General features: G+C 32.4%; 2 protein-coding genes across 5 annotated transcripts; one reads left to right on the top strand and one right to left on the bottom strand.

Annotated features, from left to right (window-relative positions):
- The first annotated feature begins 1,320 nt into the window (after positions 1-1,320).
- Positions 1,321-14,122, top strand: LOC134249159 (zinc finger and BTB domain-containing protein 18-like). 4 transcript variants are annotated; one of them, XM_062731518.1, is made up of 5 exons: positions 1,321-1,407; positions 2,765-2,914; positions 3,605-4,740; positions 4,874-5,097; positions 13,494-14,122. In XM_062731518.1, the coding sequence occupies exons 2-5, from the start codon at positions 2,789-2,791 to the stop codon at positions 13,910-13,912; spliced, it is 1,905 nt and encodes a 634-aa protein (XP_062587502.1). In that variant the 5' UTR covers positions 1,321-1,407; positions 2,765-2,788; the 3' UTR covers positions 13,913-14,122. The 4 variants fall into 4 exon arrangements, with proteins under 4 accessions (XP_062587502.1, XP_062587503.1, XP_062587501.1 ...); XM_062731519.1 differs by lacking the exon at positions 13,494-14,122 and adding an exon at positions 11,870-12,441; XM_062731517.1 differs by lacking the exon at positions 13,494-14,122 and adding an exon at positions 9,878-10,901 and having other exon boundaries at positions 2,783-2,914.
- Positions 14,123-14,247: 125 nt separating this feature from the next.
- Positions 14,248-24,280, bottom strand: LOC134249177 (uncharacterized; the record flags this gene model as incomplete). The annotated part of the gene is made up of 5 exons (XM_062731551.1): positions 14,248-14,347; positions 22,818-22,860; positions 23,100-23,243; positions 23,561-23,814; positions 24,172-24,280. Coding segments are annotated over 5 exons (585 nt in total), but the record flags the coding sequence as incomplete, so codon positions are not given.
- Positions 24,281-24,905: the final 625 nt, after the last annotated feature.

Below are 24,905 nucleotides of genomic sequence, written 5' to 3'. Positions count from 1 at the left end.
AGCAGAAAGCTAAATGTCAATCAAATCAAAGTATCCAATCCCATGTTAATTTCAGATAGCTGAAATTATCAAAAGCCTGAATGTTAATTCGATGGTCGGTACGTTCTCCAGACATTGAAGGTATACAAGATATACACAACAGCAGAAAGCTAAATGTCAATCAAATCAAAGTATCCAATCCCATGCTTAATTTCAGATGGTTGACGGGGTTCCAAGACCAGGTAAATTTGAAGGAGTTGCTTATTTCCACCCCCCTTTAAGGCGAAATGGGAACACCCCTTTTATTCGTGCCAACACCTGTGACACGTACAGGACCTCGGTATATTCGGTCTCACCCGAAGGACCGGCCTCCATGATTGTGGGACGTGGCCAACTCCTTACTCCGCGACTGTAGAACAGACGCTCTAACCACTGAGCCGGGGGGGGGGGGGGGGTAATAATTTTGGGTATGAAACATACAGGACATACGCTACGCACCTCACCTAGTTCATAGATAAAAAAAATCATTGTGCAATACCAGGTTAATAAAAAAAGTTATCAACTGTTGAAAAGTCTTGGATGAATCAAAGAAAAATATATTAAAAAAAATTCTAAACATATATATTCTATATGTTTGTTTTATCAAAAAATGTTTTAGAAGTGTACAACACCATATGTAGACATTTTAAAATATAGCACACAGTTCCTTCAAGAATTAAAACTCTTCAACTCCATGGAAAAAGACAAAAAAAGTTCAAACTACGTTGCGTATGTCCTTAAGTGAGAAAAACCGTGTTATGATCCGGAAGAACTTATTTAAAGAACAAACGAGCGAATGAGTAAGACCAGTGCTCACAGTACCTCTTTTTTTTTTTATAACTTAATTGAAAGCAGGAGGGGGGGGGGGGCAGAGAACAAAAAGTCACCTCCCCCGAAATAACTTTACAAGCAAAAAATTAATAGTCATTTCCGGGGGGAGGGGTCAGGTTCTTTTAGTACAATTTTTTAAAAACTCAATCATGCGACATTACCCTTATTTGACTGAACTACAACATACAACAACAATGTTCAACACAAAGGGGGTGTTCAATAAGAGAAGAATTTTTGTTATATAAATGTATGTTACATATTCTACAACATGTTACTATTGAACGAAGTCTCTGGTATGAATCAGTGGAACTGAACTAGAGCTATGTATTTCTCAACCAAGAAATTTTGAACATCTGAAAAAATTAAAATGTGCGCATGACGCGTACATTTGTTATATTATTCCGGGAAAGATACGTCCAGTTTTATTCATTTTAATCATTAGAATTTAGTCATATCCGGTTCGGGAACTGCAGGAAATATTGTTTCATTTTTTACCGATTATTGTTTGGTAGTCATCGTTGGTGGTTCCTTGTTCTTGTTGATTTAGCCATCTATGAGGTGATAAAACAATCTACAAATAATTTTTATTTTACATGACTTTCCACGGTAAAGGTACTATTCAAATTGAATAAATACACTTTGTCCAAATTACCTCCCTTTCAGCTTCATATGAGGCTTTTTTGGAATATTTTATTGACTCTTCGTACTGTCTTAACCGAATTTCCAACATTCTGTGTATTTTTTAAAACTGCTCTTTTAATGTTTGTTTGTGAAAAGAGACTGATGTTAGTGAGACCACTTTTTAAAAAAATAAATACCGTATAATCCCTATTAACAGGTCCGGCACAATGTCTTGATTAAGCTATATAGCTTAATTTAGCTATATAGCTTTATTAAGCTATTCAGAATAGCTTGATTAAGCTATTTTTTCATACTTTTTTCTCAAATGTGTTATTTTTTCAACATGTGCAAAAAGTTTCATTTTCACTTCCTGCAGTGGAAATATTAAACTTTGTTTTCTTCTGAATACAATGCATGTAAAAATTACTCACCAAATTGCGTCTCATTGAGAGACTTTGTACTCAAAAATTTAAAAGTTTTGTGGCTATTGATGAGTTACAACACAGTTATTTCTTGAATGAAATTATAAAGGAGGCCAGTTATGGCCAACAGGATAATTGATTAAACAGTTCACACAATGAGAAGCAATCATACTTACCCATGCCTCACTGCACATTCAGTTCCTCAAACAATGGAAATTCTTATTTTGCTTAAAGTATTCAACAGCAGCAATGTAAGAATTTTCTATGATTTAGGTTGTATTTTTGGTAGTCCATAATACATATATGAATAGTCAAATACTTGCGACTTTTTGTTTATTTCTTTCAAAAAACGTTTTTGTGAAAAACTGCATATAAATAGCTTTATCAAGCTATTCTGAATAGCTTAATAAAGCTATATAGCTTTTTAAAGCTATATAGCTTAATCAAGAGATTGTGCTGGACCTGATTAACCGCCCTTAGAAAAGGGCGCTTAGAAAATTGCGAAAAGGGGCGGTTATTTAGGTATTCTCTTTGTAATATTTAATATCAACTTCAAAAAATAATTTGAAACAAAAATTAATTCAAAGAATCTCCAAAGTAATGTCTAAGTTTACTTTAAAGAAAGATAATCCATCCAAATTATGCTAAATGAATCATTTTCCACCAAGAAATTGGATAATGAACAAGTTTCATTTTCACTTCCTTCAAATTTTGGTAGACTTTTGATATGATTCTTGATAATTCTAATCACTGTACAGGGGGCCCTTATTTCCTGACAATTGAAAAAGACCTAAGGGGGCGCTTATGGGGCAGGGGCGGTTAATAGGGATTAGACGGTATTCAGATATTCTTACTCTGAAATATATTTTCAGTGAAGATAATCATTTAAGATCATCATGAGTTACCAGAAGGTTTACATGAACCAGATCTACTCCAGCTCTATCATGAGACAGGTGGCTCAGATGTGGAAGAACCAGCTACTGTGTGATGCTGTCATTAAAACTGGGAATGTTCACACCAAGGTATGAAAAAAACCTCTTTCATGATGTAATATGTATCATGAAATTTTGTCTGCGTTATTATCAATACAATACATTTTGATGAAGGGGGCAGCGAATTCAACATTGTTTTGGGTTGTATTTTACCAAGCCCAGTCAATTTATCTAAGTACAAATTAACTAGAAGACATTGATTACAATGAACATGAATTGACTGTTTAAGTTTATTTTACAAACTATCGGTCATCACTCCTGAAAACTTCACATTTTAAAATTATGTTAAATTAATTTTGCTAATACAGTCTGATGTTGGTTTTATATTCACCAAAGGGACGTCAGTTTTATATAAAATCAACATATTTTTATTTATATCAATTTCCTGGTGCAACAACAGTTAATTTTTGGTTACGATTGTTGAAATTTTTTGTAAATTGTGTAAAATGTCGTATGCCAATAAAGATAAGTTGAAGTTCGCGGTCAAATGTCATGGAATTCTACTCGTGCTGAATGAATAAATTTAACCTTTTTTAATAGTTCAAATTATCAATTATATAATTGATTGTGTTCTTCCGATTCAATTTGATAATCGATAGTAAAATTTGTCCGATTTTACAACACTAACATCTACAGAGTACAGAATGCATTATGATTCCTATGAATTTTTTCCTAGAATTTAATGCAATTAATATGTGAATTTCCTTTTCATCTTTTCAGGCTCATAGGTTAGTGCTAATTGCTGCGTGTCCTATGCTTCAAGACACAGAAAATGCCTCAGTGGGATCACATTTAGAAGTTCGTCTGAATTCAGACATCAGTGAATCATCCGTGAAAATATTTCTGCAGTACTTGTATGAAGGCTACATGATGTTAACAGAGGAAAACTGTAGAGATGTGGAGAAAATTGCCAAAATGCTTCATGTAGACAGTATTACAAAATGTTGCACTGACTTTCAGAAATGCCTGAATGCTAAGATGGGATACAGTTCATCCCAAAGACTGAATTTTGATTTACAGGACAGTGCAGATTTTCGTTTTGTCAACACAACAGATTTGCAAAAAATGGTTCCAGAGGGTCAGCAAAAAAGACAAAATGAAATGATTTCAGGCAATCCGGCATCCAAGAGACCCAGATTCCAGTCATCTAGCTATGTCTCACATAGGCCAGATGATCACTTATCTATGAATGACAGCTATAACTCAGTTAGGAATTCAAAAGAAAAGGAGGGAATCATTGACATCAGTGAACAAAGTGTAGAACTAATAAACATTGGGCCAGGTGCAAGAGATTCAGATGGATGGCCTATTAACACTGATCTACCACCTATCAGAACCAGTTCCTCAGTCTCAGTGGCTAATCAACAGGAAAGAGAAACAGATGTGCAAATTGTTAATGTTCAACCAGCCAGAGTTGACAGGGCATCACATCAACCATCTCAACAAGGCAGCACTTCCACATTTGGGAGACACCAGGACCCAAGAAGCAGCACCATTGTGGCTGGTCAATCTCAAGTCATACCTGAAAGACCGTCAATTGTTCCAAGTCATTCACCAAAATCTACAAGGCGTCCTGATGAATCTCCACAGTATATGTCTTCAAACATTCCTCAGTTGTCACCCTTAAGCTCAACTTCACCAAAAAGTGTTCAGAAGCACAGAGAAAATGCAGATGATCATGACAGGCCCTTTGCTCTAGGCTCAGCCCCAACTGGATCAAGGTCTTTTTCTCTGCCCTCTTCCTCCACCATTCATCCTGTAGATGTTGTGAAAAACACTAGTCTGTACGAGTCACAGAAATTCACTTCAGACAACACAAAGCAAAATAGCACGACAATGGAGACAGGAAATAAAAGGTTTGCTTTTGAAAGTTTTAGAAGAACATGAAATTTATAGAGCAACAGAAAATGTAAAATGGCATGTTGTGGTCCTTATGTTAGAGTCAAATTTTATGCACATAGAAAACTAATTATACAGTTTATAACACAGAACTTCAGCTTCCCCAGAGCCAATCATTGTGAAGTTAGAGGATGATACCACTGAGTCTGGAGATATAGAACTGTACATCCAGAATCCTCAGAATGACTCCTTCAGCACTGATCCAGGAGATCCAGGTGGAGAAAGCCAGAGTGAACTGGATCCAGATATGTCTAATGATGGCAGCATGAGTATGGAGCCAGGGCCATGGCAGCAACAGGAAGGTCAAACACAAGGTGAGGACATTGGTTTTATAATAAGTAAAAGTTGCTGCAAACACCATAGGAATGCTGGTATGTTCTAGTTTTGCAAATAATATTTTTGAACATGTGAAGAGCTTTTATTGTAGTTGGACCTGGTACATGTATAATGCATTATACATAAATTATTATCCCAAAGTGACATGCCTATAATCCAGTAGCTGTCCGATGAAATTCATTACCTTTTGCAATATCTTCATAAATGAAAATTTTCAATGCAGAAAGCTCCTATTCTTCTTAAATATCCATAATCTTATCCATTTTGCAGAATGCCTACAATTCCCCTCCTTGAAATTATACAGCATTGTAAACTATCATAACTGCTATTTATATATGATTCAATTTTACAAGTGAGAATTAAACTTTAAATTTTAAAAAGAATTCTAGAAACCTTGAGAAATTTTCTTTTTCAAGAATTAACTTTTTTTCTAATTAGTTGTTTCTTTCCCCCAACATTTACTTGGGGCTAGTGACCACTGCCATGTGTGGGCTGGTGCCATTAGATTTTATTAACATTTTATTACTAACACCTTTTTTCTAACGACTTAATTGTTTATTGTGTTTATTTAATGTGGCTTACACCTCCCTTTTGAGAGAGAGAAAGATTATGAAACATTAACAGTTTCATCATGGCCATTGATCAATTCATTGGCATGCCATGAAGAGAGGCAAGACTACCGTAGCAACTGGAAGTCAATCAGCTGATGATCAATTTACACAGTACTGTCTCCTTACAAGAGTTATTCCAACATGTTCACTTTCTGAAAAAAAAATTACATATTACAGAAAGTAAAAGACGGGAACAGTTACAAAATCTAATAATTGACAAACATCAGAGCCAAGTTTTCTTGGTTTCTTTTGCTAGAGAAAATTTAACTTTCAAAATGTCCTACCCCCCTATTTTAACAAAGCACCTTTGTTTTGTCTTTCTTCATTGTGATATACGTTTTCATAATGAAGAAATAGGTATCATTTTAAAACATCTATTGGGATATAAATACGGGTTGGTCACGAGATTAAATTCCATAAGGCCAGAAGGGCTTTATGATGAATTTAATCTAGTACCAACCTGTATTTATTGCCCGATAGATGTTTTAAAATGATACCTTATTACTTATATTTACATTTGTGACTTATTTATACTTTATATTTGCCTGATTGTGACTTTTAACGTGTCAAATGCATCATTTTTCAAACCCAACGGCATGTATGTAATCCACTGAATGCGAGTCGGCCCTTTATGATGTCACAGAGAAATTTACTTCAAACCTTTATCCATACGCACATCTATGACCTCTTGACCCCGTACCTGTATTTATACAGTTATAGATACGCATTGCTTTCAGTGGTGTTTTATAAAGGAAAACCTTTGCAAATGTAAATATTTTTGGATTATCAAGTCCAAGTTTTAGACCAAAGTACCGCTAATAATATAACAATGTTTTCATCATCTCCTGACCCTGCTGAGCTGTTAGAGTTTACTTCAATTTGTACATCTAATGTTATATGAAAGTGCCTAACACTGTTTTTAAAGTGCTGAAAGATGTGGAAAGATGCAGTGTAGAAAAAAAAATCACAAGGACTTGTTCTAAGAGTAAAAAAAAAAACAATTAACTATTTAAACTTTCTATTTGGTAAACATAATAAAGTGTATATAATTTTAATAAAAAAAAATATTTGTTTTTCTTGGGATCAAGCCTCTTTAAAAATGCAATAAAAGAACTTAAGAAGGGAAGTTAACAAAAATACATTTAAATCGAATGTATCATGATGTATTGATAAAAATGTGAAAAGCTTAGGCTATATTTCGATCTTTTTTGTTACATTTGAGTTACCTAATTAGCATTCCTAATCCTTCTGCATGTCCATCGTGCTTTGTAATGTTAGTGTCCGTCATGTTTCATTGTTGTGTACTATTTTTTTTATCCTGTATATATATTATGCGAACATAAACTTTATCAAAATAGAATAAAAAAGGTTAAGAAGCTTAAATTGAAAAAAAATTATCTTTTACTTGTAGTAAAAAAATGGTTTAATGTGTTTGCAGCAACTTATATCATGATACTACTGTAAAAGCACAAATTTTTGGGGAGATAAAATTTCATTGATTTGTCATCTGAAATAGGGTTGTCAGCATTTAATTTCATTGTTATGAAAGTAACCCTATTCAAAATATAGTCGCATAAAAATTCTGTGTGGGATTTAATTCTGGTAATAATTGTTAACAAAATAACTGAAATTTTAAATTTCCCCCTAATATTTGTTCTTTTACACTCTAATATCTTGCATATTTTTATGATATTAATACTTTAAAATCTTACATCGTAAACATTGTAAGTACAGTGTACTGGTAAATAATCCTTCTGTTTTTTTTATGGCCAATCAATTTTGTTTCTTGATTGGAGGGGATGGGGTGATATGATTATGATATGTTGCCTGGTAAGAGAGAGAGAGAGAGAGAGAGAGAGAGAGAGAGAGAGAGAGAGAGAGAGAGCTACAGGTAAATAAGATATATCAGGTATGCATGATCCAGGAATTTGAGATAATGTTTCAAATTTAAAAGCCTCCAAATTAAAAAATTAAACACAACAATATTAAAAATGGTTGAAGTAAAAATTATGTTACTAACGAGCAGTCAGAAAACTGTACTTTTTGAGTGTCTCAGTTTCAAGCATTGATGTAAAACATACATGTAAAGCAAACTGATAAATGAATTGGTTTTCTAAAAACACACTCTTTGTTACTGTTTCATCATGAAGTATTGTGATGTCATTTGCTGTGCCAGATCACCAAAATTGTAAACAAACAAGAAGGAAAAAAAAGTCCTACCACGTTTAATTCATGGCTGTATTTTGTTCCTGTCGAGAAATCTTATTTGAAAATATATGACCCAGTCCCATTAAGGGGGGACCTATGTCATTCTACGTCAAAGCAGCGTTATGTGACGTCACAATAGCAACGTTTGTTTTTTTCCCGCTGACTTTTGCAACTGTGATTATAGGCTTAACATTGTAATTAATCAATAACGTACACAGTTTACAAAAAGAAATGTTTTTCATCATTTATAACAGTTTTATTTGATTTATGGAGTTTTTTAATATTAAAATTCTCTACCTTTGGTTGATAATTCATAGCAATTTCAGTTGTGAAGAAATACCTCCATGATATGCTGATATAAAAATGCAAAAAATATAAGATAAAGTTCAACAAAGACAACGGCTTAAATCAGGGAAATATGTTTAATTTTATGATTACCATGAATTGTATTTTCTGGATTAAACTAAGAAAATATTAAGAAATGAACTTGTACCTATATTTTATTAATTTTTAGTGTATGTAGATTCTATTGTATAAAGTCAATCCTAGGTTCTATTAGGTGTTGGTTGTTGACGGGGGAGAGGGGGGGGGGGGAGCAGAATGATTAGAAAGAAGAAGAAAAGAGTTTTATCTGTTTAAATTCTTTCTTATCAAAACAAAATACTTCTTTTTTTGCAAAATAGATTTATATTCAGATGTTTGTCAGTGCTAACTTTCCCTTTTTTTAGTGCAGAAAGGTCAATATTTATGACAGAAGAGTACGAAAATAAAAGAAAACGTCATATTTCTCGTTTATTATATCATAAAGGTATACTTTTTTCTTTGTTAAAATAAAGAGAGGCGTCATTTCTTTCAAAAAATATTAATTACAACATTTTCACACAAAGACTTTTTAAGATATTACCTGTTATGCATGTCGGAATTGTAAAAATTACGACAAGAAAAACGGGGTGATACTTACATTGTGCTCCTGTATAATTTTTCATGCGAGATGAATTACAATGAATCTGCCTTCATTTTCAAGATACAAGTCATATAAATTAAATACATGTTGATTTCGAATGTGATTTGACATTTTTGGTTCTTTTTAGCGCATATTTGGAGTAGAACAATAATGTCTGAAGATAATCTTTTTTTAGCATTCCACACTGTTTTTGCACGTGCCCCTGTGTAAAAATAAGCATATAAAGGTATTGTTTTTAATACCTAAAAATTAAAAGCAAGTGGTCAGGAAAGAAATGTCAAAGTTTTGAAAATTTCACACAAAGACTTTTCGGACATAGGTCCCCCCTTAATACTTGTATACATTGTTAAAAATGGTATCATCCTTATTTCAAAATCTTTTAAAATCCCTGTATGTCATTGTGTGGATCAACTCCATTGAAATTTTATCCTTCATTTATGATAGAAGAATAAATATGATAAATACATGTTTGCATTCAATGTACATGTACATTAGGTTATTCCAAATATTTAATATGATGATGTTGTAATTCTTTGTATAAAGTTACAAGCAATTAACATGATTAATAGAACGTGAAATTGAAAATTCTTTATTTAAAAAAAAAATCAAATTACAGTAAAACTCAGTTATAGCGAAGTCACTGGGTCTTGTCCATAATTCGTTATATCCGTATAAGGAATATGTTAAATTCACATGCTGGGGATCAAAGATAACTTCGCTGCATCTGTGAATTCGCTATATCCATGTTCCTACTAAACGAGTTTTGCTGTATCAGCAATACTTGTATATTTAATACACTGTTTTCTGATTATGTTAATCAAATATTTTTATGTATGGTAAGAGTAATGATTCAAGTGGTATTACAAAAAAGTCTATAACTGTGTAACATAGATATATCTTATTTTGAATGTTCCCAATAAATATGAAAGAGAAAGACTTAAAAGCGTATTATCATAGGACTTCATTGTACTTTAGACCCAGCAAATAGCTTTATGAAGAAGACAGCTGTTGGAAATAATAATAACTGCTCAAAGGAATCATCAAGAAGGAAAGCCAATATCAGTGGAGTGGAGAAGCTTACAACACAAGTGAATATCCTAACGAAAGACATGTCCAAACTTTGCGAGAGTAGTTTCTCAATTCAATATATGGTGGAAGAGCTGGTAGAAAGTTCCAACACTATTGAAAAACTGTTGATAAACATGACACCAGGAATGGATATTGATGAGGAAATAGAGGAAACGGGGACAAATGGAACTTTAGGTGAAGGTGGAACTTCAAGAATCCCTGAGTCCTCTGAGAGTGACCCGGTAATTGCTCAGAAGAAATCAATGTCCAACACTGATAAATTCTTTGCAATGGCAGCTGATTCTGCTAAGACTCAGGCCAAAAGTAGGCGTAGAGATGATTTTTCTGACATTCCAAAGTCTTACCGAATATCTAAAGTGGCACTGGAGGAAATGAAAGCAAACTCAAAGAATGCTGGGGTTTTTGCTGGAAATGTCATCAAAATGTTGTTTCCAGAACTGTTTGGTCCAAGCAATCTGAGATTTAAGTATTCCTTCTTTGGTGGTGGTATTTTAAAGAAGAATGAACTGGATCGTCAAAGGAAGTCATACATGAGGCGTTATGTGACAGCAATGTATCCAGGAATCTTTTCTGAAGGGGACTGGAAAGACATTGTCAACAAAGTGAATGAAATGTTACGACGTCCTGCACATACAAGCAGAAAAAATGTCAAAAGTGAAATGGAAGAGAATAACGACAATTGACAGCCATACTATTTCATTTACAGCAAAGATCAGTAATTCTGGCAAAGTTCTTACGGAAATTCCCTCAAGTACTCTAAGTAAAATACCCTAGTGTCTGTCAATAATCACTTTTGAACTTGAAAATAACTTACAGATTAGAGAAAATGTTTATCTTGTTGATTTTAATATGTAAAATTGCTTTTTTCAGCATCATCTTAAACAGGTGTTTCATAAATATTTTTTGGGGGGCTTTATCCATTGATTTTACATTGTGATTTACTTTGATAAATTTTGGAAGTTAAGAGAGGAAGGGATAGAAGAACATGTATACATACATTGAAATATCTCAATGTAGATTACAAGTGATATTTTTGAATATACACATGTATTGAACAATCAAAATGCATGTATACAATGTAATAAGGTATAGTCTGAGTGATAACCAAGCATCTAATCTGTATCATTGGAGGCTAATCTGAGAGACTGGTCGGAATAGACGGGATTCTGTTATGTTTTTTTTTTTTTTTTAGATTTTTTTAATTAAATATTTTCTGAGATTTTTCTTATTGGATATTGAATTAATTAAGTATATTCAATAGATTTTCCTCCAATGAAATAAATATCAAATAATATTACTTGCAAAAAAAATTTGAAAAGAAGAGTTGGAATGGACATGGAATTTAGAGGAGTCTATCAATTGCACTTTGAAAAAAAACCCCTTTCATATGTTAAATACTAGTACCAGGTAAATTGCATGCTTTCATAAAGTTCCTTTTAGTCTTTAATTTGTTCAGTTTCTTTGCAATTATAGATTTAAATTGTAGAGATTGGAAGTTTAAACTTGGAAAAAAGATGAGATAGGACTCAGAATAAAGGCTATATTTAATACATCCTAGCTAGGTTTAAAAGTAATAAAAAGGTTTTTTGTACATGGTCAAACTTCCAATAAGATAAAGAATAGTTTAACTTTGTGAAGTAGGAAAAGTACTTAGGAGTGTGAAAGCATGCTACAGTATATATCTTTGAAATGTACAGTAAATTTCATTTCAAGTAGGGTTAGGATATAAGAATAGACCAATTTATAAGTATGCCCTGTTTTGCATGTGTCTTGCTGGGTTATTAATGATTCAAATAACTTATTTTATAAAAATAATAAATTTCCTCATTATTTTTTTTAAAGTAAAGAACTTCTTAACCAAAGTTTTTCTCTTGGTAGGTGTCCATGCCTCAAGTTCAAAGAAAGTTGTTTCTCAGGAGGCACCAGTTGTTCCCGTGGGCATGCCTATTTGTGCAAAAATTGCTGGTAGTTTTTTCTGCAAACATTGCAGTGAAAGATTTTCATATGAGATAGACTTAGTTCAACACCTCCAAGCTGTGGAGAGGTTAAATGTTTGTAGAGTGTGTCGTGTTTGTGGGAAATATTTCAGGTCTTCGAATGGGCATAAATATCATATGCTAATGAATCACAATGCCAATAAAAGTAATTATCGTTGTCAAATTTGTGGAAGATTTTGTCAGGGTGCCAGCTTTTTACGAAAGCATTTGAAAACTCATGACAAAGCTAAAGAGTAATTAAAATTTAGGATGCATTTGTCTTTTATCCCATCTCAAGTGATCTGTGTCATGTGTCATGTTTGTGAATTATATTGAAAATTTCCAGCTTAATGACGTATGACAATTGTGAGTTTGTTTAGTGCATATTGCAAATTGTTCTTTGTAGGGTTTGTTCACTTGCTGTTATATAATTTTTTTGAAATATCATAGAATGGTATAAAGTGAATTTCATTGTCAATATAGACAATACATTTACATTTTTGAAAAATCAGTGCATCATTGAATTAAATGATTTTCATGAAAACAATATTTTTGGTAGTTTTTGGAGTTTCATTGGAATGTCTAATTTTACTAGATTTTTTGAAAATTCAATTCTACACATGGTGTTTAATTTTGTTAGGTGAAGATAGTGTTATTTTTGGATAACTTTGAATATCAATATGATAAAAGTACATGTATCATACATTAACTTGTATTGTCTCGAACCCTGGCTCACTTATTTAAGAAAATGAAATATCACTATAACATGTATCCACATTAAAATACTAAAGTTAAATTTTAGTGACAATTACCTCTCTGTAGAATTAATTCAGTGGTATGTATATTTCTAGTTGTAAAGATTTATAATTAAGTTTTTGAGTTAGAACGTAGTGTTGGTAAATGTTATGTAGCATTTAGTAAGTGTTATAATTTTCCATTATACATGTACACAAAAGTTTGAATGATAAATTGCAAAGGCAATAAATGATTTAAAATAACTTTGTATTTTTATCTTTTATTTATTTATTTTTATGATGATCAATGAGTTGTTTTAATATTGCACAAATGTCATACATTAATGAAGGAAACAAAACCTCCACCATTCTTAGAATAGAAATATATTTGCAAAATTATGACACTAGTATATACTTCCTATCGTGACACACAAAACAAACCATTTAGATCTTTTACATCTCTAAACATTTTTAAATGAAAACGTGTCTTGGGATTTGAATTACATATGTAAAAATTAAATGTTAGCTGAAGGTGATTGCTGCAAATGGACCTGTATGGCAGCTTAAACAAGACCCAGTTCATGTAGGAATTGATCTTAACCTATAAATGTTTAACTTATTATTTACTCAGTTCATGCCTATCACTATTTAATAAAGTTAGTTAAACATTTTATTAATTATAGTACTGGGTCATTGTAAAAGATATCATGTCAGTTCCATTTGCTGTGAAGAAAAGAAAATGAAACGATTTCTCTTTTCTCTTTGTATCTCTGAACTTTTCTCTCTTCTTAGGGATCAAAGGGACGGGAGAAGTCGGATCTACAGTTAGACCGAGTAGTGGGTCGTTCCAGTGTAAAAAATGTGGAAAGTGTTTCTCCGATAGCGCGTCACTCGTAACACATCTTAAAGAGGTCGAAAAGAAAAAATCCGTTCAAGTATGCGATCGATGTGGAGAGGTTTTCTTCTTAATGCGAACATACCGATATCATTTGCAAATCAGCCATGGAATTGTTACCAAGTGTCCCAAGTGTTCAGTTTGTGGAAGTTATTTCCAAGACAATTACAATCTCAATCGCCACATGATAACCCATCGGCCAATGCATACGTGTAACATGTGTGGTCATAAGTATAAAAATCAGTCCATGCTATCGGTTCACCAAAAGTTTTGTCTCAAGAATATTCAAACACTGGAGAAAAAAGGTGTAAATTAGTTTGTAATGATCTTGCAGGAGATAAAGCTTGCAAACTACTAATGTGATCATAAATTTGAATTTGCAGACATCACGACGAATGGTCTGCTGTGTCAGTTCTGCAAGAAAGTGTTTAATCGAGCAGACGAACTGTTCCAACATGTACGTCTAGATGAAAAGTATGACGGCATCGTAGAATTCTGTTCGTCCTGTCGTGCCGTTTTCTACACATCCCAAACTTACCAAGATCACATAATGAAGCACCATTCAGGAGCTAAAAATCAGTGCCCCATCTGTGGAGTCATCGTAAAACATGCTTGCAACTTCCGTCGCCATGTTGCGAGTCATTCTATGGAAAGACCATTTTTGTGTGGCAACTGTAAACACAGTTTCAAAAGGAAAGATCACTTGAAGGACCATCTTATGAAGTGTAACAAAAGTTCCAAAAGCTAACATCTGAAAAAAAGTTTTTCTTTATACTCGTTATTTAATTGTTCTTGTTAATAGACTGCAGCTGAAACTAGAGAAACACGAGAGAAACAGTTTGTAAAGCATTCTTAGCCTTCAAATTTTATATAGCTTGTTTCATGGTGAATATACATGATGTTTGCAGAAATACCTGAATTGTATAGAATTTTATTTTTACATGTAGATTAGTTGCATATTGAAGATAATAATAGTGTGTTTTTTTAAACATGTAAATTAATATTAAAAATTAAATTTGTGAAAAACACTTGTATTTAAGAAATTTATTAATACTTGACTACAGTACTTTAGACCGAAAGGATCTCGTTTGAATGCTATAATTTTACTTTTCATATTCCAAGGAATCGTTTCAATACGCGTCTACAACGAAAATTATTGTAATTTGTAGGTAAAATATATTACAAGATTCAATTTATCATTTGTGGTGATGAAAAATCTTGATTAATGGTGACCCACGAACATTGGTACCTCAAGAAAAATGGCGATTCCACAATACCTATATTTTATGAACTAATTCAGTTTGTAAGTCACACTCACCACTTTTCTATGGTTACTGACATCGGATCTTAAACACGTTTTGAAAATAAATATTTCGAAACAAAACCAAATCCCAACCTTGTACATGTAATTGTTTCCAGCTGTTTGAGTTGTCAAATTAGAGTGTACTGTGTGATAATTCCAGTTCTGCCAAAAATAAACACAATACATGTAAATTCAATGAGTCATTTAGAATTTTGTGTACAATTAAAACTAGCCAAATAGTAGACATATAAAAATGTTCCCATGAACTCCGGTCTATTTACCTATCTTGACGATGTTTTAAATTAAAATAAAGTGAATTTTTCACAAATTCTTTAAAATTGTAGAGTTATCAGTGGAACATGGGCTGCGGTGCAAATTTTGTGAGAGAAAGTTCTCATCAGAAATAGAACTTGTTTGCCATTTAGAAGTAGACGAAAAGTACACTGAAAATGTCAAAGTGTGTAAAATTTGCCATGTAGCTATCTACACGGCGCAGGAATTTTACGACCATGTTATAAAGATTCATCCAAACTTCCGATCTCATTGTCCTGTATGTGGAATGGTGATGAAACATCAGTGCAATTTTCAACGACACCTCACTAGTCATTTTTCGGAGAAGCCTTTCAACTGTGTGAATTGTGGAAATAGCTTTAAAAGGAAAGATAAAATGAAAGCACATGAACGCAAGTGTATGACGCATTCGGCAAACCTCGGGCAGGCTTTCATGAAGGATAATTATCTTGATTTAAAGTTCGACCAAATATAATGTTGGATGCAATATGGCAACATTGTTGAAAAAAGAAATGATGGTTTCAATTTAGAAAATTTCCTGGACATATATGCTTTCATTCATTTTGATTGCTTCAATTGTTGATTTGATCATGTGTTGGATATAGAATTACCTTCGAAAAAAGATTGGGATATTTGCTTATTGAATTAAAATATTTGAAATTGTCTGAAAGGATTTGAATTATTCGACAATGGTTGTCTCGAGGAAATATAAAAAAAAATTGTATACAATATCATCATTGAATGGATAAGAATTGTAAAATATATATGTTTTTATAGTTGTATAGTTTTCGAGTTTAAAAACAGAAATTTTGAACATATTAGATATTAATTTTTTACCTTTTTTAAAAAGATATTTCAGAATGTACACATATAAAATATTAACAAGTATGTAAGGGACATTGTCTGCTAGATATTATCAACTACTGTTAATTATTATTTATTGGGAGAGGGCTAAAATAGGCTTTGCTTGCTGCCCGATCCCATTCACTTTATGTGAATAAAATTTTGTATAAATAAAAAAAAATAATTATTATCATTAAGTTAACTTTGTTAACATAGACGTAAGAATGAAAGTGCATATTTATTTTAATTTATAGGAAGCACTACAAACTCGGGAATGAAGTATAAATTCTGCAAGATTTCTTTCAAAGATGTTCAAAATCTCATCTCGCATTTACGTTTGCACCAAAATTACACAGAAAACGTCGACGTTTGTGCAAAATGTGATCTGGTATTTTACTCTGCCCCTGACTTTCAGAACCATTTGTATAACCAACACTCGGAGGATAAGGATATTTGTCCGGTCTGTGGAATTACAGTGAAGCAAAAATTTCGCAGACACCTTGCGTGTCATTTTGTTGACTGACCATTCGAGTGCTCGATTTGTGGCCGCCGGTTCAAACGAAAGGATAACATGATGGGGCACCAACGTAGATGCAAGACCAAGTCCTAGTGTAATCAAAAGGAGATATACACTCTAATATATCAAATTATCGCATTTTAAATGTCTGTGGCATGCAAGTAATTTGTTAGATTTTTTTGTTGAAATTATCATTTCTGTCATTATCCTTGTTCCTTTCATAGTTATCATTGTACTGTCCGTGCGTGTTTCCACTGTGTTGAAAATTACTTGTTGATTTAATACTGTATATTTTTTTTCCGTTTTTAAGTTACAAAATTGAGTATTTTAGATATTTTCAGAATTCATTTGAAGAATGTTTTTTCCTTATCAGTCAAATGAAAAAAGAAATTTTCAACGAAAGTATCTAATTAAGATAGTTCTAACTTATCTAGGAATAATTCTCAAGGAGTCGTACATGTAAAGAATGTTAAAAGTTTTTTTTCAATGATTTTAGATTTTGAACATGTAATCGTGTTTATACTAGTAGTATGAATCATTGTGTTTTCAGATTAAAAATAAAACAAAATATGAGGCTTTTAAATATCAAGGACAGCACAACTCAATTTTTATTTTAAAGAAGATATGAATTGACTTTTGAAATAAAGCATTTCACAAAATTCACCCTACGTGCTTGTATCATTCATTCATTATTTTATTTCATTAATAACAGTCAGATCTAAAATAATTAACAAATATTCAATTTTTAACTTAAAGTTTATTTCTATTTTTTGATGGGTGAAAAGAAAGAAACCACGATCGTAAGAAAAAAGGAAGGAGTATTTATTGACATTTGTTGAATAAGCGTTTGCTGCAGCTTCCTGTTTTAAAACTAAATTATTTTAAATTTGCAGGCAGCTTACAAGTAATTACTCAGGGACTACAGTGCCATTTCTGCCAAGAAAAGTTCCCACGGCTACAAGATCTTAGTCTTCATTTAAGAGAGAAGGAAAATTACACGAAGAATATCCAGTATTGTTTACATTGTAATCTGGTTTTCTACGCTACCCAGATTTATCAAAACCACATATTTGCAGAACATTCTGAAAACAAAAATTTCTGCCCTATATGCAAAATTCCCATTAAGTATGCTTGCAATTTTCGGAGGCACGTATTAAGTCATTTCGTGGAGAAGCCCTTTCTGTGTGTCAAGTGTGGATGTTGTTTTAAAAGGAAAGATAATCTAAAGAAGCACCAACAGAATCGACATTGTACAAAATGGGAAAAATGTAGCAAAACTCAACCATTAATATTCTAACATCTCAACTGTGTCGATGCCAGCCCACTTGAAAAGCAGTTATAAAAATTTGTTTACGCCACTTGCAAATTCTGAACAGCTTTTTTAAAAAAAAAAAAACGTCTTTCAAATTCTACTTTTTTTCATCATTCCAACGTGGAAAAATGTATTTCTTTGATGTTCTCACAGGAATGACTTTGTTTAAGTGTGTGTTAGAATAAAAGATAGGTCATATGACGTTTATAATTAATTTTGTTTGTATGAAAAAGGTTATCAATACATGTAATATATATATGTATATATATTATAAAGTGATACTTCTGCATTAATAAAAAAAAATAACAGTTGGGTTTGTGTGGAATTCTAATCGATCACCTTTCCATTTTATCAGTAAACAAAAAGTTACAGCGAAATTCAACAAATCGCAAAAGGTACAGCTCTATTCTTTTCTTTATGGAAACGTTTGAGGGTGCTTGATTCACACAAATTAAAAAGCTATAAAGTGTATACTCTCATGTTTGAGAACAAAATAATGAAAGCTATATATGTGTGTGTCTACATTATCTAAATGAGGAAACGTTAATTTTTGACAAGACTTAAGCCCTGTTTTGCTCAGACGTACAGGAATTATAATTATAAAGTTTTGGATTTATGTATCGGATAAATGATCAGGCTACGTTTTAGAGCTTGATCATTCTAGTATAACTAAAAACCTGTTTCATATATATATAGGATATTCAATGTTTTGTATATATATATATTTTTTATAGCCAAGGCTGATAATGCTATGGCCATTTGTGCGGTGTGCGTCGTGCGGTGTGCGGTGTGCGGTGTGCGTTAACTTTTTAATATGGGCCAAAAAAACCCCTTGGCCAATAAAATTTGTCAGTTCCTTGGGGGCTACCATTTATACTAAAATAAGTGTAAAACAAGGGGAGATTCAGGAAAACAAAACCAAAAGTACTGGTTGCAAAAAAATCTTCTTCTCCAGAACCACCGGGCAGATTTTCACCAAACTTACATACAAGGATCAGGATATGTTGATTAAAAATTGTTCAAGGCATGACCCTGGGGCAAAGGGCGTGGTCTCAAGGTCACTTCAAAGTTGAAAATTTACAGTTAATGAAAATGTCTATATTTTGCTTACTATACATCAAATCTTGTAAGTTGATGCATCACAAAAACAAAAGTAGGTCACAGTGACCTACTTTTTTAATTTTGCAGGCATTTGTTTTCAAATTGATTTGAATGCATATTTTGGACACTTTAAGGCCTATGATCATTAAACTTTGTCAGTTGATGCATCTTGGGTCTTCAACTTAAAAGTAGGTTCACACAAATCCTTTTTAAAACAGCTTATTTCAGACAGAGAGGGTGTCTTGTAAGTTGCTCATCTTGGGACCTAAAAACATATTCACTGTGACCTACTTTTAGAATTTTGCAAAATAATGTTTCAAATTGCTTAAAAGGCATATTTTGATTACTATATATGATCATCAAACTTGGTCAGCTGATGCATCTTGAGAGAAAAATGTCGACCAAAATGTAGGTCACCGTGACCTATATATGGCATATTTCAGTATCTAGGTATTTATTGGCTTAGAATAATCAAACTTTGTGAGTTGATTTTTTTTCAAGAGTGACGACCAAAAATTAGGTCACGGTTGCTCAGACTTTCAATATGTTATGGCTATATTTATGTATCTCCAGTACTTATCGGCTTAGAATATAAACTTTGTTAGTTGATGCATCTTGGGTTTTCAGACATTACTTTTGACATTTAATGGCTATATTTATGTATTTCTGGAACTTATTGGCTTAGGATCATCAAACTTTGTTAGTTTATGCCTCTTGGGTTTTCAGATAATGTCGACCAAAAAGTAGGTCACAGTGACCTACTTTTGGCTATCTTATTTATTGGAGCTTTATTCTAGAATTATCAAACTTGGTCTAGCAGATGCAACTTTCATAAATGTCAACCAAAATGTAGGTCATCTACATTTAATGACTATATTTAAGATCTTCAGATATTCTTAATGTTTTTATGTACCTACTTTTGAATATATCAGGTATTTATTGTTTAGAATATCAAACTTTGTCAGTTGAATTTATTTCACGATGACCTACTTTTGACATTTTATGTATATTCAAGAACAGGATTTTTGTCATATGCATTTCAAAATGTCGAGTAGGTCACGATGACCTACTTTTGACATTTTATGGCTATATTCAAGTATCTCCGGTACTTACTGGCTTAGAATCATCAAACTTTGTTAGTTTATGCCTCTTGGGTTTTCAGAGAATGTAATAGGTCATGGTGACCTACTTTTGAATATCTCATATTTATTGGTTTAGAATTATCAAACTTTGTCAGCAGATTTTGATAGTGAAAAATGCTGTCAGAAACCTGGTTATATTTAATTTTCTCTGGTACTTATTGGCTTATCATCAAACTTTGTCATTATGCATAAGGTCAAGGGTCAAGGTGACCTATTTTTTTTTACTTAGCTTCAATCTTAGTTTGTCGTTAGTGAAAACTTCAATCTTAAAGTAGGTCAAGGCTTTAAAAATATCTTCAGTCCTAATTGGCTAAGAATCATCAAACTTTCTATCAGTTGATGCAACTTGGGTTTTAGGGTACTTAGGGTTAGAGGCTTCAAATACAAGTGATAGGTTGTACAATTTATCAGCAAGGCCCTTGGGCTGATATTTTTACGAGTGCGAAGCGGTCACACAAGGAAGATTTTTTTTACAGCAATCTTCGTTATGGGAAGGAAAATCGAGAGTTTTCCCGCCCTTCTGATATTCGTCACACTGGGTATCATTTTGATATCCTTTCACACTGTGACAGGATATCATTTTTATTCAATGAATAAATCATTGTATTTCACGGGTAAAAATGTAATAATGGCCACTACAGGACTTGCTGTGGATGCTGGAACGGTCCTGTTTGATTTTAACATATTTTATGGTAACTTAATTACAAAGGGATTGGGCACATGTTCTGAAAACTTATTACGCCATGTCCTGTGTTTTCAGTATGATGACATAGACCTGTGTTTCTGAGCAGATTCTTTCCATAGTAACTTATATGGATAATGACCAAATGTATAGAGAAGTTACATCTAATATACACTGGACAAAATTGCTAACGCACCACCTAAGAGAATTAATATTTTACTTTTAAAAAATCAAAAAATGTTTAATGTCAAACCTTATAAATTACATGTTAATTGGATATATAAATATGTTACTTTAACAAAAATTCCTATTGCGTCTGCAGGCATATTAATGAATTTCAAACCTTGTTTATAAATCACTTAACAAGCATGTTAATTATAGTTTGTGAATTGCCGCCCGCCTCATTGAAATACAATTCATAAAAAAAAATAAAATCGTGTCTATTTTTTTACCATTTTAGAAAAAGGAATAAAACGCTCATTTTTTTATGATATAGGGAATTTGTATTTGTGTTCTTTCCATTCAAGCGTACTAATTGAAAATAAAAGGTGAAAAAAAATTAAAAATGATATACCGTATACGGCGTTTGACGTTGCAGAATAGAGCGTGAAATTAAAAATATCGCAGACAGTAAATTGCGTCTATTCAAATACAAAAGGTCGGTTTTGAAACTTAAAACTTTCATGGCCAACACTCTAAAAATCTGTAAAAAATAAAAACAATGAAATAAAAAGCTTTTAAAAAGATGAATTTCAAAAAAGATTTTTAAAAAGGTGTTTCAAATTATAGAGAAATTATCAAACATAAAAATGTTTATATAATAAATAAAGAGGAAAATCCAATTGATTTTAATTTCTATTAAATAGCTTCATTAACTTAGCAGCATACAATAAGTTGAAAATTGTTTCACAAAACTGCGTCAACCGGAAGTGGAGTGGATTTGGTATGGACAGTAAGGTATCAGATGATTACTAGGAGATATGAGGGTCAATGACTGCTTGTTATTTGATTTTTATTTGACTGGGGGACTACTCCTGTGGCAATCACAAAGACCCCTTGAGTGATCAAGAATTTCATATCTGTGCAAAAATGGTGCGCAGTGCACAATTGAAAATGGGTTTTCGGACAAGAATGTAATTCAAGGGTTTTTTCATGATACCAAAACATTTGTCAGTCCCACTGCTTCGGAAATAATTGCATATCATATACACTAGTACCGATCCGACAAATGTTCAAATCACAAATAAAAATTAATAAGTGGTGCGTTAGCAATTTTGTAAATATGTACACCTTAATTTTGGATGTTGGATCCGACTAGGTTATAGATTTTTGGTTTTGGTGATAAATGTAGGAATGAAAATACTTATTTGCTATAGATTTTGGATAAGATCTACATTTGCTGCACGAATGGCAAGCCCATGCCGACCAAATTAGCTTGGATTATGCATCTAGGGATGCATACTACCAGACTTGCCTCAGATTTTGCAGATGATTGAATAGAGAAAAAAATATTTTGGTAAAGTTTATTCCTTGTTAACAAATTTCAACATCATCTGAAAATTACACTTTAAGGTGTACCAGGTATACGCTATACTACGTAATGACAATCTATACATGAGTCATTTTTCCTAAAACATATTTGCATATGATTAATTGATAATTTGGATACTTAGGTAGTGTTTTAACTTATTTACTTAGGAAACAACTTGTATGAATGGTGAATTTTATGGCATCATTGAACTAAAAATACATGTAAGGACAACTCTATTGTGATAGATTTTACAACCTACATTATTTGTGTACTGTTAATAAATAAACATAAAATGCTATAATCTTCCAACTTCTATATCAAATGAAAATACAAAGTTATGCATTAAGCGAATAATTTTGTTACTGATGTTGTACAATTTTACATTCATTTGTTAATGTTTACGTATTCCTGTTAGCGCTGTTAATTAATAAAGCTATCGTTGTAGTAATTGCGATGATAAAGCCAAAGATGGCTAAAGCACTAACGACAAGAGACATACATTTGTAATATCTTCTCATGGGATAAAAACGTTCTGTTTTTGCCTGTAAGATAAAGAAAAAAAAATTGTTTACATATTGCAGCAAATTGGCTGTAAAGTTGTAGCAGTTAAAGTTAAAAGTCTTTGCTGAAAGATAAAAACATATTGACGATGTCTGTAGATGAATAAGAGAATAAAGGAATCAAAATATGCAGTGTTTATTAATTTGAAAAATAATATGCAGTGCACATAACTGAATAGTTCTTCAAATTACTTAGCATGATGGTTAATTATGAAATTTACCATATAAGCGTAGCAAACGGAGAAAACACCAACAGGACAATTAAGCACAAGGCTTGTAATGGAGCAGCATAGCATGATAGCTAAGGAGACTTCCCTCTTGGTTTTATTGGATTGATTTCCATTACCGTTAGAAACCGCGTTAACCTATAAGAATAAAAAAAAAAATGCTTAAAAATGACATAAATTTTGCATGGAGGTGGGGATCAATTTTCGCGGTTTAATTGATGGTACCTTGGAATTTGACTTCATAATTTGATGAATTTCACACGACACCCTCCTATGAAATTTAAACATTTCATGGAGGAGATAAATTCGTGCATGGTTCTCTTCATTCCAAGAAAAACAGAGAAAATTAGCTCCATGAAAATTATTTCTCACCACCAATTTGAAAGAATGAAATCATTCAACAAACAAAACAACAAAGTTCAGTTGACGGTTCTTGTGAGTGCTACATCCTGTACCTGTTGATAAGGGGGGCTATATACGCGGTCTGCCAGTCTTTCGTACTTCACAGTTCCTGTCCTGATCCCATTCAATAAGTCATCATACCTCTCGTTTTCCCTCAGTACTGAGTAATTGTGACATTGTTCGTACCCTAAAGTGTCATAGGGATCTATCTCCGAGGTAATTGTGGGAACCGGTGGCTGATTGTTAGCGCCAGGGGCATTATGATCGTGTAGAGCAGATTGATTCGTTGCATTTCCAGTCACTGCCACTAAGATAAAAACGTTATTTAACATTATTTACCATGTTCAAAATATATTGATATACATTTTTTGAAAACTGTCAAATCCGAGACTTGTTTAACCGTTACACTGTAAATTACGATGTTACATTCCCTTCCCATTTTACTATTTTTCATGTTTCTGTACGCTGACCAATCTGACACCCTGTTCATTCCGACAGAAAATTCCTTTCCCAGTTCATGTCGGATAGGACGGGTTTCACTGTATTTACAGTTTGATATTCTTCTCTTCTGTTTGCTTCCTGTAACCGTGTTTAGATAAATAGCAGTCTTAAAAGATAGCTGTGAATTACTTTGATATTGAGAAATATTTTTATATACATGTACCTGTAATTTCTGCAAGATCACTTGGTGGGTTATCATGCGAGATTGGTTCCAGGTAAGAGGATGCTGTTGACTTTCTAGTGTTGTCTGTTATTGAACAAGACGTGTACCAATTTTAAAATCTTATTGATGATTTTACAACATATAGATTTGTGAATGTTAGTGTTCATGTAAGTATACTCCATTATGAAAATATCAAATTACTTGTATTTAACATTTTTCACGACAGGTTTGTTTTATTCATACTTGAATAGAAAAATTTTAAAAACGTCTAGAAAATATCGCTTATAATTATGCAAGACATTTTAAACGTCGTGCTTAACATTTTTCTACTTAATTTTGTAGACGAGAAGGAACATGCTGACTAGTACTTTAATCACTTCAAATTTACAGAAAAAAAATTTGTGAAATTATTTTTAACGTTTCAAATTCAAAAAATATTCATGTCCTCCTGTATAAAGATTAACCCATGCGATCATTTTTGAGTAAATTAAATTTAAAGCATCATAATATTAATCTATTAAATAAAAAAAAATACAAACCTTGCATTTCATCTACCTATCATATATACATATTTACATAGGTTTCAATGTGTAATATTACACGTATTAATTGCATTTCCTCTATCTATCATGTACACTGTATGACAGAGGTTTTGTACAAACGTCATTGTTCTACATAATGGCAAGCTTTTAAGGTCTTATTGGTTCATTGTTTGCTAAAATTAATGATGTCCT

Source organism: Saccostrea cucullata, unplaced genomic scaffold (assembly GCF_032062105.1).
Source record: "Saccostrea cucullata isolate Sc308-1 unplaced genomic scaffold, CSIRO_AGI_Scuc_v1 ctg25, whole genome shotgun sequence".
Classification (NCBI taxonomy): Eukaryota; Metazoa; Mollusca; class Bivalvia; order Ostreida; family Ostreidae; genus Saccostrea; species Saccostrea cuccullata.
This window is presented reverse-complemented; position numbering and strand designations above follow the sequence as displayed.